The sequence below is a fragment of the Solanum pennellii genome, chromosome 1 (genome assembly GCF_001406875.1).
Source record: "Solanum pennellii chromosome 1, SPENNV200".
In the NCBI taxonomy this organism is placed as follows: Eukaryota; Viridiplantae; Streptophyta; class Magnoliopsida; order Solanales; family Solanaceae; genus Solanum; species Solanum pennellii.
In genome coordinates, this window is record NC_028637.1 from 91,017,005 (window position 1) to 91,034,150 (window position 17,146).

At 32.1% G+C, this 17,146-nt stretch overlaps 2 protein-coding genes across 2 annotated transcripts; one reads left to right on the forward strand and one right to left on the reverse strand.

Annotated features, from left to right (window-relative positions):
* The first annotated feature begins 4,517 nt into the window (after window positions 1–4,517).
* LOC107030782 (VQ motif-containing protein 25-like) lies at window positions 4,518–5,518 on the forward strand. Its single transcript, XM_015232038.2, has one exon. The coding sequence runs from the start codon at window positions 4,665–4,667 to the stop codon at window positions 5,226–5,228; it is 564 nt and encodes a 187-aa protein (XP_015087524.1). The 5' UTR covers window positions 4,518–4,664; the 3' UTR covers window positions 5,229–5,518.
* A 2,891-nt stretch (window positions 5,519–8,409) lies between these two features.
* LOC107019809 (GTP 3',8-cyclase, mitochondrial) lies at window positions 8,410–16,891 on the reverse strand. Its single transcript, XM_015220463.2, has 7 exons — window positions 16,625–16,891; window positions 13,844–14,464; window positions 13,156–13,323; window positions 12,886–13,077; window positions 11,370–11,438; window positions 11,034–11,167; window positions 8,410–8,739 (listed from the first exon to the last, which is right to left on the reverse strand). The coding sequence occupies exons 1-6, from the start codon at window positions 16,682–16,684 to the stop codon at window positions 11,084–11,086; spliced, it is 1,194 nt and encodes a 397-aa protein (XP_015075949.1). The 5' UTR covers window positions 16,685–16,891; the 3' UTR covers window positions 8,410–8,739; window positions 11,034–11,083.
* Between the last annotated feature and the right edge of the window lie 255 nt (window positions 16,892–17,146).

Genomic DNA, 17,146 nt, shown 5'->3' on the forward strand with positions numbered 1-17,146 from the left:
CATTAAAGAATGAAAAAAATGAAATGAGAATAAGAAATATAAATAATAATAATCAAAGAAGTTAAAAATAATTTATGTGTGTGAAAAAGATCAAATACATAATTTTTTTAAAAATAATTAAAAAGTTAAAAAGTTAATTCAAAATTAATTTATCACTTTATAACAGTAAGAGTATATGTGAGCCAATTTTGTAACGATAGGGACTATGTAAGTCATTTATGGAACGATAAGGATATATACAAGTCATTTCATATATCATCTCTAAATGACAAAATGAAAGGATATATCATACTCTTTTCTGAACGACAAAATGAAATAATATATCATACTCTTTTCCCTAGATTAAACACTTTTTAATAATTGAGTGCAATGTAATTAGCAATAACCAAATATAATATTCTCCTGTGAAACTTTTATGATGAGTTGTATAACGATAAACTAAACAATGAGTCATATCTTAACCAGACAAATTCTTATCAAGTTTTAAATTTTAGTTTATATTTTATTTAATATCTAAATAATTAGAAAATAAAATAAATATTTTTGGGGCTATATAAAATATCAAACCAAAAATAATAATAAAATTCTTCATGGTCAATTTTAATTACATATTTAGCTCTAATCAACCCAACATTAGCTGTGCAGAATTAAATAGATTAAAATAAATTTGCTTAATAAATATGTATGTTATTAACTCACTTAAACTTGAACAAATTAGGCAAATCGTGTTTTCACTGGCTAATTTATCATCCATAATATAATGACAACATTCTTTACAAAGACATATTATGTATAATATACTCATTGTATTATTATGTATACCTATAAACATCAAGTGTTTCTGCCTAATTATTCCTTTGTAGCAACTAGCAAAGTGCAAACACTCATTTGACAATTTTTTTTAGTTCTATTTTACTTTTTATTTTTTGCGTTCGTTTTCATTTTCATTTATTTTCCTAATATTTTTGGTTGCTTCTTTTATGGAAATATCTGTTTCTCTGTTAGTGAAGTGATAACTTGAAATGGGCCATACGTTGGGTTAGAGAGCTTAAATAGGCTGGGCTGGTAAAGAGAGAAGAAGTGGGAAAGCCCAAGTTACTAAATGGGCTCAATTAACAAGGCCGCTCTGCAGACTTTCTATTTTTCAACGGATAATATTCTTCCATTGGAAAATTACGCGGTTAAATAAATTTATACTATTTAATTACTTATCATAGCTATAGCTTGCTAGAACTATCAGCCGGACTAACATTATACATTAATTATATTGGCTGACTTAGGGTTTGTATAATTAGCCGCATAGTATATGTATAATTTGCCAGAATGTACAAATAAATATATATAATATACAACTATCTAACCTATATACATAAACAATTCATCTCTCTTCCACTCTTTTCCCTCTCTCGCTCGCCTATCTCCTCACTCTCCCAATCTCGTTTGCCATATATACAAGTGCATATGTATAACATACAATTATCTAACTTATATACATATACAATTCACCTCTCTCCCACTCTCTGCCCTCTCTCGCTCGCCTCTCTCAATTTCTCTTGCCATATATATAAATGCATATGTATAATATACGATTATCTAACCAATATACATATACAATTCACATCTCTCCCACTCGTTGCTCTCTCTCACTCGCGCCTCTCTCTCTCTCCCAGTCTCGCTCGCCTCTTCCTCTCTATAACATGCAATTACGAATTGTAATTATCAAACTATAGTTATGGAGAGTAATTAGATTATTTTTGAGTGACTTTATGTGAAAGTTTTCCATATTCATTATTTTATTTTAGGTAGTAAGCAAAATATATTATGTTAAAAATATTTATATATAATCTAAACAAGCATTATATAAAAAGGGATTATAGGTGTAGATCGTATCGTAGGGTGAAGTGTGGGTAGGGAGACTGAATGTTGGACATGGAGAGGTTAAAAGATATAATCAGTGTGGAATATCACTTATGAAACTTGTTTTATCCAATTTTATTTGAGAGATTATTTTCTTGCTTTTCAATAAACTTGTTTTTCTAAAACAAAAATTATACATATTTTTAATCGATAAATACTTTTCCAAACTCCTTGTCTATTTCATGGAAATAGCAATTCTATATATATGCCGACAATAATACCTAAGCTTTCTATCAAGAAGTTTTTTTTTTTTGTTTATTTGTTTTTTAAAAAAAATGCAATTACTCTTTTTGTACATAATCTTTCCCAAAAAGGTTTTTTTGCTAATATAAAATTAGTAGGAATTTGTAGAACGTGTAGACCTTCCCTCCATCACTCTACGTCTCAACACACTTGCAAGTTGCAATATATGTACATTTTAGTTTATTAAAAATACAGATTGGCAAGAACGTCATCATCTTAACATCAGCCACACCTTAATTATTACAAAATAAATCCATAAATTTATTTATTTTTTAAAAACTAATCCTACGTAACAATTAATATTCTTTATAAATGTCTCGAAAACCTAAAGCAACATTATACTGAATCCAACGACAATCGAGTAATGCCAATAAAAAATTTAATATTCTTTGTTATTATATATATTTATTACTTCTAAAAATTATTTTTGTTATAATATCAGCTTTTCATAATTGATATCTACATATATTATTATTCCTTAATTGGAGGTGCAAAGCACTTCTTTGATCTGATATCATGATGGAGCAAAAAGAATTTCGTGTATCAATTTACAAAATCAAATAAATTAGTATGAATTAGCAGTTCTTGTCTCCCACTTCCTAACTAGTCATGTAAAATATTAATTATTTTGATCCATCTTATCCAGCTACATATGTAGGAAAATATAAAAATGATTTTTTTATATAACTCTAATTTAATTTAAAAGAGAATCTAAAAATCCCAATTATGATTTGTCACCAATATAATGTTGGTATCATTCCAACAGTAGGTAGTAGTATTCTAACCTCTGGAATTTCAATTAAATTGAATAATTGCACAAGGAGAATTTTTTTTAAAAGGTAAAAGAAAATATAATCTGTAATTAAGTTCCACCAATTATGTAATTTTGGTGGCCAAAAGGAATAATATATAGTAGCTAGGTTGAAAATTGGGGAAATATACAAGTGTTTCAATCATATTCCAATCTTTTTTCCATGAAATAATTAGATATATAATATTATAGATTGATTTTATTTATTGTTTTCTATTTGTAAGACTTTAGGGGATGTAAGGGTTCCACAACAGCATAATGTGGACAATAATGTGTTAAGAAGTAATTATTGGATTAAATTTTTGACACTAGGAGACATTTAGAGATTATTGTAGCATAAAGTCAATAGTTTTGTTTTTCCAAATATAGAAATAATTAAAAAGTCAATTAGTAAAATATATAGCAATTTGCAACCAATTAAAAGTGCTAAGCCCTAATACTTTCCTGGCAGCTATAGTACAACAGTACAACTTGTGAAAATGAAATGAATTCATTATAAATCAATTTGTCAAATAAATGAATTTACTTACTGCCTACAAGTGGGGCAAAAAAAAATATTCAGATATTTTCATCTAATTATTATTGTCAAGAGTAGACCTAGGAGCTGGCAAAGTCGTCGCACTTGATGTTGTTAAAAATGGTTCTCGTCCTTCTTTAATATTTATCGTTAATTCGATACACTAAATTTTCATTATATGCAAATGTTGAAGAAGGGTCGGATCATAACATAATCTATTTTACTTAGCTTTGCTTTGTATTTCTAAAAGAGACTTTTACATTTTAAACTCGTAACCTTCTAATCACATAACAATAACTTCATTCTTTATTCATGACCTTGTACAAGCTAATTAGAAAATTATTCCAATTCTTACTGAATTATATAATGTATTATATTATATCTTAATATAAGAAAGTGATTCCTTTTTCCTTTACCATAAGCGATAATAAATGTCAAAGTCGTCGACATAAAAAACAACATTGTCTGGTTGAGTAACGGAATCAAAATTTTAATGAAAAATTTTTATATATAAAGAGGTAAAATTATATTGACGTAAAATTACATATTATATTATATTGTTATCTAGCGCGTCGCTGATTGCTACACAATTTTTATTATTACTTCCTTCATTTCAACTTATGACATAATTCAATTCTACGTAGAGTTTATGAAGAGAGAACGAAAATAATTTTGAAATTTATAAACTTAAACATGCTTATATTATTTGTCTGAATATAAAAATTCATAATTAAAAATGAAATTGTGATTAAGAATCATGTTTATTATTTCATCACAAACTCTTCAATATCATTTCAAAAGCTCAATAACGTGGCAAAACAATACACAAACTCTAACATATTATATTCCTCGAGGAAAAGGAGATAAAGAAATACTATATACTAGTTGGTAAATTAAAAAAACGAATTAATTAAGAGAATCCCAATAAAATATGGATTATCATATTACACTACTATTTTAATATACTTTGGTGTAATATTAAATCCTCTCCAATAAGAAAATGCCGTCCAATTCTTAGTTCCAAAAGGCAAAACATAGATCTTTTTCTTCCAAACTAATTTTAACCCTCAAGTAGAGACTCTTCCTATTTAAATACCTTCCCATCATTTCTCCAACATTAATACCAACAATATCTTCTAAATTTCTCTCTAAACAATCTCAAAATTTTTAGAATCGATGGATCGAAAGATGAAGCAAATAACCACAAGTGCGACCACTAGCCCAAGTTGTTGTAAGAACAATTATAAGATGAATAGAGATTCACATTCAATATCCAAATTGAAGCCAAAAATACGAATAATTCATATAATAGCACCAGAGATTATCAAAACAGACGTAGAGAATTTTCGTGATCTTGTACAAAGGCTAACGGGGAAGAATGCTACACGTGAAGTCAAAGGGAAAAAGGGAAAAAAAGAGAGGAAGAAGATAGAGTCACAACAAAAACAACAACAACAACAACGACAACAAGAAGAAGATCAACAACAACATATGATGATGATGAACATGTTGCATCAAGATAATAGTACTAGTAATAATTATAGGATGAAAGAGGAAGAAAGTAGTAGTCATGAAGAAGGTATATATGGAAGTACTATTGAGAATTCATCAAATGGATTTTTAAGTGGTTTTGGATCAATGGAAGGATTTATTCAAGACTTAGGTCATGATCAATATCCTCTATTTCCTAATTTCAAGCCTACTCAAATTAATATGTTTGGTGAGATGCCCCTTTGCTAAATATTTTCTTGACCAAAAAAAAGATACTATAATTTTAACGGATCAATATATAGTGTGAGGGGGATTGTGTGACCTTGATTAATAACTTCTTGATTATACTTTTTTTTGTCTTCTAATTTTTTTTTTGGTTGGATTTGGAGTGGTGAGAAAAAGGGGTTTGGGGAAAGGGAAGATGATGATTGACTTTTTCTTTTTTCATTTGTAGAGAGAGGATTCATACATGTGAATATAATGTTTTCTTCCATTTCTTGTAATTATAATTGTCAATATTTTGCGATTATTCTTTGATATATTTTTTCGTTACTTACCTTTTCTTAGATGTTATTTATTTCTCGATGCATCGAAAACTCTTGTTATATGATGTCCTAGTTGATAAATATATATACATTAAAAGGAAAATTAACTTTTATCAACCCAAATATTAGAAACTATTTCCTCAGCAAGAATTCCTAGCTAGATTACTATGATTTTTAGTAGTATTTATTCTTAGACGGACAAAGGGTTTCAATTACTTATTGTCTATTTGAAAGAACCAGGAAGTGAAAAAAAATAAAAATTGATAATGTAGTTTAGAACTATTGAGCATAACATTTTACTCAATACATTGATGTTGGTGAAAATATATTAATGCCGATCGAATGTTTTTTAGGATTTATAGTTGTTCTTTATCTAGAAATCCTCCACATTTCCATCGTGTTGGCAATGTACATTGAAATATGCTCTCAATTTACTACTATCTATCACGGTTCAAATATTAATTTCATTTGTGATTTTAAATCAAGTTACATGAGATTTTACATCTATATATAGTGAGATAAATATAACTTTTGCACACTTTTCATTAATTCATGAACATGATATATTTAGTGAATTTAACTTTTTTTTACCGCTTACTAGCTAAAATTTAAAAGATTCTTACTACTTTGGAGTTTGGAATGTTCTCATTCATAGAATACTTATAGAGTACGAAAATAATTAGTCATATAACTGATGCAAATATGGTTTAAAAAGTATATATAACTCCAAAATCTACTGTTTGTTCATATTACTACATAAAATGTTAGGGGAAGAACTAAATATCAGATGCAGTTAGTACACAGGCCTAAATGTAATGGCATTGGTTGCTATAATATGTAATTTTGATCGAATCAACAATAACAATAACAAATCTAGTATAGTCATAGAAGAGGGGGTCTGAGAAGAGTGAGATACATGCCGACCTTATTTCTATCTTTACGTGGTAAAGAGAATATTTTCAATAGAAATCTTCTGCCAAGAAAAAAATATTTTTCAGTACAATTTTTAAAAAAAATGCAAAGTCTTTGAATTTGAAGGGAAAGGGGAATAATAGGTAGATATATTAATAGGCAAAAGAGTGTTTCATGCGTCCATTTTTTTCTTCTAAAAGAACTTTATAAGATTGATGCTAAAAGAATATGTGTATTTCTTAGTTGTGTGAGTGTTTGTTAAGACTTTAAACTAATGGAGATCGAGGGGCTCCACAACATAATAATGTGTAAACAGCGACTTTTTGATTTAATTGTAAAAACTACAACTTTGATTTTAGAGCATTTTATTTTTTGTAACATAAAGTCAAGTGTTCCCTAACCAGATACCTTTTCTTAAACCTAAAAAAGTCAATTAGTTAAGTAAGATCAATTTGCAACTAAGAACTTAAAGTATAAAACCTAATTAATTCCAGCTTATAGCTCTACTACAATTTGTTATATTCTAATATAAAAAAATTTGAATATATAAGAGTTGATTTTATTTTCTTTTTGTTATATTATAAGGGTTGATTCCTGTTTTTCTTATCCTATTGTACAAGCTATAACCTCTAGAGGTTCAGATGGTAAATACATCATTAATTTAAGCATTTAAGATTAATCAATACTAATCCTACTCAAGTTGCTTTTATTTTTACATTATCCAAGTTTTCTAGTAAATGCAATTTGCCTCAATAATCGATCATGACAATTTGAGTTAAAATATATTAATCCTTTTGTATTAGGAAACACTAATCCTACTCTTCCATATTAGCCAAGAGATAATTAACATTAAATAGTTTTTAAAAAATTTAAAAAATATTCCAATAAGTTGAGAAGATGGTAAAAATCTTACCTCGTGCCATCTTAAAGTTGACTCTTGAGGAGGGAAAATCCATCGATTTCTTGGCGGTGAAGCTTTAAATTATTGCTTTAAATATTATATAAATTTGTGTTACATGATATATTAAAGAATACAAAAAGGATAAAGATGAAAAATTAGTTGATATAATATAAGTTGACTTGAGATTAACTAATTATTTAAGTGAACATCACAGTTAATTACTAAGTCGGTTGCCATCAAGTCAATATACTATATTTTTTTGGCCGAAAAGAAAAAGAAAAAAATTTGGTAAACTAAAATATACGTACTTCAAGATAAATCCCAAGTACTAAAACAAGAACTTGGATTAATTAATATTATATCATCTATAATTTATAGAGTAAAGAAGTGGGTGGTGATTGACTTTGTTTTCTCCATTTTGTACATATTCATACTTTTCGATGTAAAAAATTGTTAATTCCTACGTAGTTGTTTGATGTCAATATTACGTACTATTATTTTCTAAGCCAATAAATATTGGTGGCGTCTTTAACTCTGTGACACGTGGATTATAATTTTTAAACCTAGTGATCATGTATATATGGACAGTTAAAATATACTCAGGTTTACATTTGCATTCTGACTTCCAAGTGTGAAAGAGAATTTTGTAATCACTAGTTGTAAATATACAAACATGTTGGTCGCTTAGATATCATTTTCGGTTCTTCATATTTTATCTTTTTGTTGTGCGACATAATATTTATGTCAAATTAATAAATGTGTCTTAATATCGCCATTTACATCAAAAACAGTAAATGCATGACGTGTGTATCTTTACTAGAGACCTAAAAGATCATTGCAAAATGCATATGAAAAGTCAAGGCTATAGAGCTTTTCCTTTCCTAGAGAACAAACGATATTTCAAACAAACATGACCAGTAAATTCATCCATGAAAACATTCATAGGAGGATAAAACTGTTTTACAGTATAAACGTATAGTATTTTCGTTATTGACAAGAACTGCAACAGAATATCAGGTGTCACGTTTTCGTTTTTCTCTAGTAATAGCACAAAAATATAGCAAAGTATCAGTAACTGAGACACGATTAAGGTGTATTTCATAAGGAATACATCACAACAGCCAGTGCGGAAATGATACATGTTATCGAACAGGTATATATTCTTATTTCAACATGGCATACAAGAGAAACACTATAATTTACGGAGACACACGAGTTCTTTCTGCATAGGCATTACTATTTTTTGGTGGTGTTCGAAACATGCTTATACACAGCATCGAAAATCCAAATTGAAGTTTACTAACTTAAGTCCAGCATTTTCACACGTCTGGTCGCCACCTTTTTTTCCTTGTACTTACTCTCTCTCTCTCTTTCTTTTCCTGGTGCATTTGATGCCGCGCACCTGAAAGCAGAGTATTATATTAAGCAAAAGAAAGAGCATAAAAGAATAAGTGCATGATAAAATAATTCTGACAGAGACTTCATATGTAGAATAATGACTTCCAATTGTGAAAATCAACTTTTAAACTTCCAACAGGCGTGCATAAAAACAATGCTCTCTCTTACCGAATCGTGAACATCAAAATAGATTTCTAGAAGGCACTCATTAAGTTCCTTGCAATGCAGCAAACCGGGTTTGTACCCAAAAAAAGTAAAAAAAGATAAATAATACACTTCAGGTAAAAAAAAAATTATAACCAAAAACCCTAAGGGCCAGTAGTGCATGATGGTTCAAAGCTCGGTGGATGATGGGTGGCCCCTCTACCTGATGTGGCAAGGTTCAAACCCATCTTTTTTAATAAGGTAAGGTAACCCAACTTACAAAAAAACAAAAAAAAAAGCTACATTCTCAAACTCAGAACACCTCTAAATACTGGGACATGGTAACAATCAAACTACTCCTACACCAAAAGCACAAGCTTTCTAAACATCTATCTTAACAAAAGAAAAAGAAATGTGAAGTTTCTTATCATCATTACGTCTCGTATTTCTTTCAAGCCATATGTCCCAAATGGAACATAAAAGGCATGGTCCTCCAAATCATCTTAAATCTACTGTTCACAGCCTAGTTCTGCCAACATTCACATAATTGTTGGACTGTTTCAGGTATTACCCACTGTACTCCACAAATGTTGGAAAGAAGATACCAGATTTGTGGACTCAAAATCTTCTTCACGAAAGTAACATCTACTACATAAAACCTCTCTTCTGCAACATATTCTGAGTTAGGCATGCATCTGCATCTGTGGCTGCAGTCTAGCCAAAACAAGCTACTTCCCTTGGTGCTTTAGTTTTCTATAACATTTTCCATGGCCATGTAGTCCAAGTTGTTTCAGTAGAAGAGTATAGCTACTTTTAACAGAGAAGCTCCGTTCTTCAATTGTTGTCCAGATTTGAGAATCCAATTTATTATCTTCAAGAGTAATCGGATCCAGTAAATGTGACAAATGACTAATATCATCCATCTCCAAAACGTTAAAATTTCTTCGGAAATATAGCTGCCACCCAGAATTTATATCGCACTCTGCCACAGTACACTGCTTATTCAAGGAAATACTATACATAATGGGAAACTTTTCCATTAATCTTTGATCTTCTAACCACAAATCCGACCAAAATATAGAATTTTACACCCATTCCCCACCTGAATATGAAACTCAAGCCAAAATTTAACAATTTGTTTTGAACACCGCTAATAGATGGCCTAAAAATTTGTCCCAGGTGTCCAAAAATTTTCTTCACCATATTCTGAGATAATGATCTCTTTCCAAAATTCATCTCCATTTTCCTTGAATCTCCATAACTATTTAAATAACAAGTTCTTGTTATGAAACTTTAAATCCTTATCCCATCCCTCTTTACAAACAGACACTTCACAAGTGCATCTCAAACCCATGATGTGCGCCTGATTTACACATCACGTGTTGAGCTCTTATCACCAGACCGGGCAAGCCCTTCTACTTATGTGCCCATAATGTACACAGCATCATAAAAATGCCAATCAAAATTGAATATAAAATCTCCGGATAGATTCAAAGCAAAAGAATCCTACCCAAAGGATTAAATCCACCAAACCCATAGATTGATGTATTTCCTAGAGGGTCAAGTCAACTATCTTTATCTGACTTGGATAAAGCATAAATGAAACATAAAACCTCGGGTGACATGCTTAGAACACTCTAGATGAAACATCTCATGATTCACTATTCGGGTCAAGAAAGGAAAAGACATTTCTAATATTTCCAATAAGTTAATGATTATTGAAGGAAATATTTCCACTAAGTTACCAATCTATACAATTTGGTCAAATTAGAAAGGAGCATCAAACATGTGATTCTAGAAATACGGAATTTTTCTTCTCTTAATACACATTTGAGCAAGCAATCGACTCACAAAAGGAGAGCGCTCCTCAAATTCTACTATCAATAATTTATCGACAAACACGAGCAAAATCTTAAGAGAAATTACTGATCTTACTCACGATCAAATAACTAGAGAACCCCTAAGATTCAGAAGACTTTATGCAGGCAAACTTCATTATTAAATAACTCCGATTGTAGTCAGCAAACTCTGTTTCCTAACACGCAGTGGAAACCTAAAAATGACTAGAAACAAATGACACCAAAACTTCAAAATAAAGAATTGAACTGAAATTAAGTGAAGGTGCTTAAATTGGCAAATGAAAAGCATACATACGTCATTGTACACTTCAACTTTGACCATCAAAACCCAATATATTTCATCAATTATCCACCGATATGTATCATCGGCCTATTTGGAGTTTTGGCGAGATCAAACATCCCAGCATGAGAAGCTTTCTTCCTTTTGACCTGCAAATGACGAATGAATCAAAAGAAATGTCGATAGTAGTGTAAAAGTAGCATGAGTCTTAAATGTCAAACGATATGGAAAGAAGTCTGTCTTGTCCTGATGAAGGCATGACACAACAAAATAAGAGGAACAAAGGAAAAGGATACAAATGACAATTATGTAAGCAACAAATTGTGTTGGAATGGATTAGTTGCTACATACCGCTGCCCCAATGATCTCCCTGAGTTTATCATCACCCTCACCAAGACGAATAGGATCCCTCAAGCTCACCTGGAGAAAGCAAAAAAGAATAGAAAATAGTTGTAACACAAGGAAGCACATCCAATTCATAATCTACTACATACTTATGTCTAAGCCCTAGAACAATATCAAACAACAGAAAAAGGTAGAGACCATGAAATGAGTAGTTAATGAAGCTACAGTCTAATCTCTATGGAATTAAATCCATTGAATTAATATGAATGAATAAATAGAAGGCCTAAAACAAAAGATTCTAGGGAGTACTGACGGGACTAAGTATATGGAGAAATTTCTTCATTTACATCTTATGAGTGTCATGGTTTTCCTAACCAAATAATTCCTACTTGTTAACTCTTCAACCAATCAGGAGATGGAACAGGAATGAGGAAGGAGGCACTGATGCAGCTTTACTATTTGAAATGAGTTCCACAAATATGAAAAATATATATCTAGACGATAGGACAAACCTAGGGGTAAATTTTAGAGCAGTTTAAACTCCTTGCATGGAAATCCTACAAATCCCATGAGACAAGGAAAAGCGGACAGTCAAATCTTCATCCTCATGTTTTACAACTCCTCTCTTCCTAGGATATCCCTAGTAAATTGAATTGAACAATCAACTCCAGTAAATATCATAGTGGAAGAAAGACTGTCTTCCTCTTCTTCATTTTTTAACTAGGGAAATAGGGACTTGAGAGTGCAGATGGATTTTTTGGTAACAACAATTGTAATCCTTCTAGGTTTTTGGACACTTTACCCCTAGATTTGGCCTAAGACCATTAGTTTTCTAGTATACTAGTAGCACAAAAGTGAAAAACACCATATTCTCTCCCTTTTTTCTCATTTATTCTCTTGGTTGACTCGAATCCCTCAATTTATCTTCTTCATTATCTATCGGCAGCAGAATAAAAGTACCACACCAAGTTCCATCACTCCACTCCGCTTATTTGCTTTACTTATTTCTCTTCCCTTCCCAGCTACTATTCTTTCATCTCATGCATCTGGTGGTTGGAGGTCACTGCAAATTCCTTCTTCTTTCTCCCCTATCTTTCCCTCCTTGCTAAATTCACCAGTAAGAAAAACTATTAGACCAAAGTAATCAGGCTGATGAAGAAGAGGAAACAGCGAGAAGAGAAGAGAAGAGAAGAGAAAATAGAAGTATGGAGCTGGAAACGGGATTATGTAGCATTAGAGATGAAGAAGATATGACAAAGTAGAAACATCAGAACCTTATAGAGAAAACAAGTGTAGCGAAGACAAGAAACGTGTAGTATAGTAAACTTCTCCACCAGTGGAGGATCTAAAAACCTATTGTCACATTCTTGCCCAAAAAAGGACAAGGGAGCTACAAGTGTTTTTTTTGAAGTAGCAGGAGCTTGTGATCGGAGGAAAACAATACAAGGTGTGACGTACCCTAATTGAGATGACTCAACAACCTATGCAAGTTATCACAAATTTTAGACAAGAAGACAATTACCTCTGACGGACCGAAAAGGCAAACTTTAAAGTTTCCATCAGCTAAAAGTCGCAGTCTGTTACAACCAGCACAGAAATGCTCAGTCATTGATGTAATAAATGAAACAGAGCCTTGATGCCCATCTATCCGGAAATTCTTAGCTGTCTCTGTGGGATGATCTTGAATTCTCTGAAGCCCTGTAAATTTTTCAACCTGTTCAGTAACATTGAGTGACTTAGGTAATGTAAAAAACTGAATTAAAAGAGAAAGATCTGACAAGATCTACCATACCACTTTGTCCAACATTTCAGCATAAGGTACTAGCTTCTTGACATTCCAAACATTCCCATCAAACGGCATAAACTCAATAAACCGGACATTGATTGGCCTTTCGCGTGTCAAGTCAACGAAATCACAAATTTCATCATCATTGAATCCACGCATTACAACACAATTTACCTGTTTTGCAGCACACACCAAAATAAAACATAAATAATGTAACATGGAGCAGACTATCAGGCAGTGTTGAAGAACTTCTTTCGACAGAAGCTCGTTTTTCAAATCATGTCCTCAAAAAGATGTTCCATTCCATAGGTACAATCTGAAGAATCTCAAGCAAACGCTGCAGAATTTTCATAAATAAACTAGCCCTAAGAGCATCATCAGGAAGCAAAACAGGAGAGTGCTGCCTTAGTCCACTTTTTCAACTTTTCCTATTTAAAAAGTCAAACAAATCCTACTTTAACCATGATTTCTTAATTTCTTTTGTACTGGTTCTTTATTCTAAATTGGTAGTTTTAGTTTTTCCAGACAGAGTCTTTAAAACTCAACATTAGATGCAACAAATAAACTACAAATTCTGGTTCTAAACCAAAACTTGAACAAGCAAATCCTCAAGATTCAATTTTTTAGCTGACGCGGGAGGGAGTATCATTCTAGGGGGGCATAACATTATATAATCATGCTAGAGATAACTTACTTTGACAGGATTATAACCAAGCTTTACTGCAGCATCAATTGACTCCATTACTCTTCCATGCCCTTTGCGCCTAGTCATAAACTCAAATTTTGCTGGAACCAATGTGTCTAAGCTTATGTTCACCAGATTAAGTCCAGAGTCTTTCAGCTTTGGAAGTTTTTTTCCCAGAGTAATCCCATTTGTTGTCATCGCCAGGGTTTTGAGCCCCTTCAAGTTTGACAATTCTAAGCAAAGTTCTTCAATATCCTTCCTAATAGTTGGTTCCCCACCAGTCAAACGAATTTTATCCACTCCAGAGCTAACAAACAAACTTGCCAAGCGAACAATCTCCTCCCGAGATAGAAGTTGAGGGCTAGGAGTGAGTTCAACACCCTCAGCTGGCATACAGTAGTGGCACCGTAGATTACACCGTTCAGTCAATGATATTCTCAAATATGTGTGCATCCTTCCAAATGAATCGATCAACATGTCAGAAATAGCTCTATCTTTGGATGGATCTTCTGATAGTGTCTCGCATGAAGTTGAATACATCTTTGACAAGGACCCATTGTGATGACTAGCAGTTATATTTTGACCACTGCTGCTTGCAGATAGTAATGATGCTCTAGATGAAAAGCTAGCCTGTAGATTAACTATCAGTTAGATGCAGGTAAACAATTGAGGAATAGTTATATCTACATAAACAAATGGAGAAGAAAAGCAAAGGACCAAGAAAGAGGGCCTGGATGCTGGCAGCTGGAAATAAAATACATGTAGCTGTCCTTCCGTTTTCCTAAATGCCAAAAAAACAGGAGACATGTGAAACACCTCTGTTGGCTGCCTGAGTAGCTCAACTTGTCCATTACTTAACATCTCAATCATTGTTTTCCATATTGGCACAATTACTATTAATACGATGGTTGCAGCTTTCAGGAAGTCATCTGCTTCCAAGGAACAAAGAAGATATGTCTAGTTCACCCCTTTTTATTTTTATTGCTTCACATTCATGATTGAATTCAATTTATCAAAATCTTATCTATAAACAAAAATATAAATCCTTGAAATTTTCTGTGAAACAATCATTATTATTCTTTATATACATTTAAATGATGACTAATCAAACTCCATTTGTTTCTTCAAGACCTGTTGGTATGATACCAGGAAGCTCTGCAAAGCTCAAAGTTTTGGACCCTATCCATGTATGGTGTAGAGCGTGGAAGTGGTCTCAGAGGCCAGACCATCAACCTAGACTCACTGAGACATTTTTATCTTGGGTTATTTTTGTCTTTATCCAATTCAAGTATAAGAAGTGTTTTGGGTATCTTGAGATTAGAGAACTATTTTGACAGACAATCGAGTCTGTTGGTTCATGTTCAACTTCAGATTACATGTTTCCAAGGAATGCGATTTCCTGACGGTAATCTCCTTATTATATCTACAATCTTGGGTTCCACTTTGTCATTCTTCGGAAGGGATCGAGTTTGTACATTGATTGCTTCCTCAGACGCACATCCAAGTTCTAGACTCTTCTAGTTAAACTCTTTCAAACTATATATCGGTTACTCCTAATAGAAAATCATCTTAGTTTTTGCTTTCAATTGTTATTACTGTACATTCCATTGTCATGTATATCTCGAATTATATCACCTATGCTCATAGATTTTGTGCTCATAAAGCTGATCTGAACCGATGTCAGATCCTTCAAAGATACACTATTTTTGGAGGATCCGGCATGCGTCCATATATTTTTGAAGAGTCCCAGCAAACTAGAAGCTGCCCAGACTAGGTAGGTTGAGATTTAGCTTGTAAGTAGCCTTAGCAGAAGACTTTCTTAGCATGCAACGAGTCAACTGTGAAGTGTGGGCTTCTACAACTTCCAGAGGATGCCACATCCATGTCAATATGACGAATCATTGAGGAAATCATAGACAGGACAATAACCAAAGTGCTGCACGTGTTTTATTACAGTATTCTTCTTGTTTTCATCAACTAAGATATGCAAAGGTCTAATCCTGAATTTGAAAAACCTAAATAATTACTGCATACATGTCAATATGGTGAATCATTGAAGAAATCACAGCCATGAAATATCTGTAATCTCACTTTTTGGTGTGTCTGAAAGAGTTGTACATGCTTTATTGCAGAAAATGGAAAGGAAAATGAGGAACAGAATCAATTTCCTAACTAGAGAAACAATCCACAACAGATAAAGTGAATGCATCAAATATTTGTAAATCCCTTTAATCAAAAGAGTAAATTAGTGCACACAATCTAAAAAAACAGGTCGTAAAACATTCACCATGCTTTCGGCTTTCTGAGAAACATCATACCTGAACATGATCCATGTGTCACATTTAATGTGTGAGTAAGCATATCAACCAATAGAAGGAAAACAATAATGGTTATATTTCCAAATGCAGGTAGAAACTAAAGGTCTGTTAAACAAGGCAAATAATTTTCTCTTTCAAGAAGGACCTCATATGAAATCTACTCATAAGTAGCATAGAATTAGTTCACATAATTCGAGTTCCGAAACTCCAAATTTTATTACATCAAACTCACATGACCTCACTAAGTACAAATAGATCATGAAACAGTAATCAAACGGCGGATTCAGCGAAATCAGATAATTTAATTCAACAGCACAATACATACACGGCATACACGAACAATTAACAGTTGATTACTACAAAAAAAATACAGATGATGAGAAAGTCTCTGTATATTTTTTCTTCTGAAACCCTGTTCAAACGAAAATTGAACGAAGCAAGAGCGGATAAAGGTAAAAATAGAAGAACATACCGAGGTTAAGGAGTTGTGACGGAGATGCCAGTGGAAGAATCTGAAGATAGAAGGCCGCATTTGCAAAGAGCAGAGAATCCTGATCTTCGGTTGAATTTTGGATTAAAAAGGCCAGTAAGAGAGACGCCTCTACTGTTTCTCTATATTTGTAAATTTTGCGTCACCGCCAAGAGGATCTGTCTCTTGAGATACGCTCAAGGTCAACATTCACCATTTTCACTTTTCCATTCTTTTTTTCTCGACTAATTACACGACCTACTACTGCTAACGCACTTCGCACCACATTTTAAATGAGTTATATCGGCTTAAAATATTTAATTTAAACTTTTAAATAAATAAATATATATTCTATAATTAGTTTAATCAATCAACAATTTTGTCTTATTCCGCAAATTAGATTTTAATATTGTGAATAAACTTTATTCTTTAATAGTTCAAATCATAAATGCTATTAAAAAAAAAGAGATCTCAACTATTAAAGTGCAATAAAAAATACAAATTATATTAAGTTGAGAAATCTTT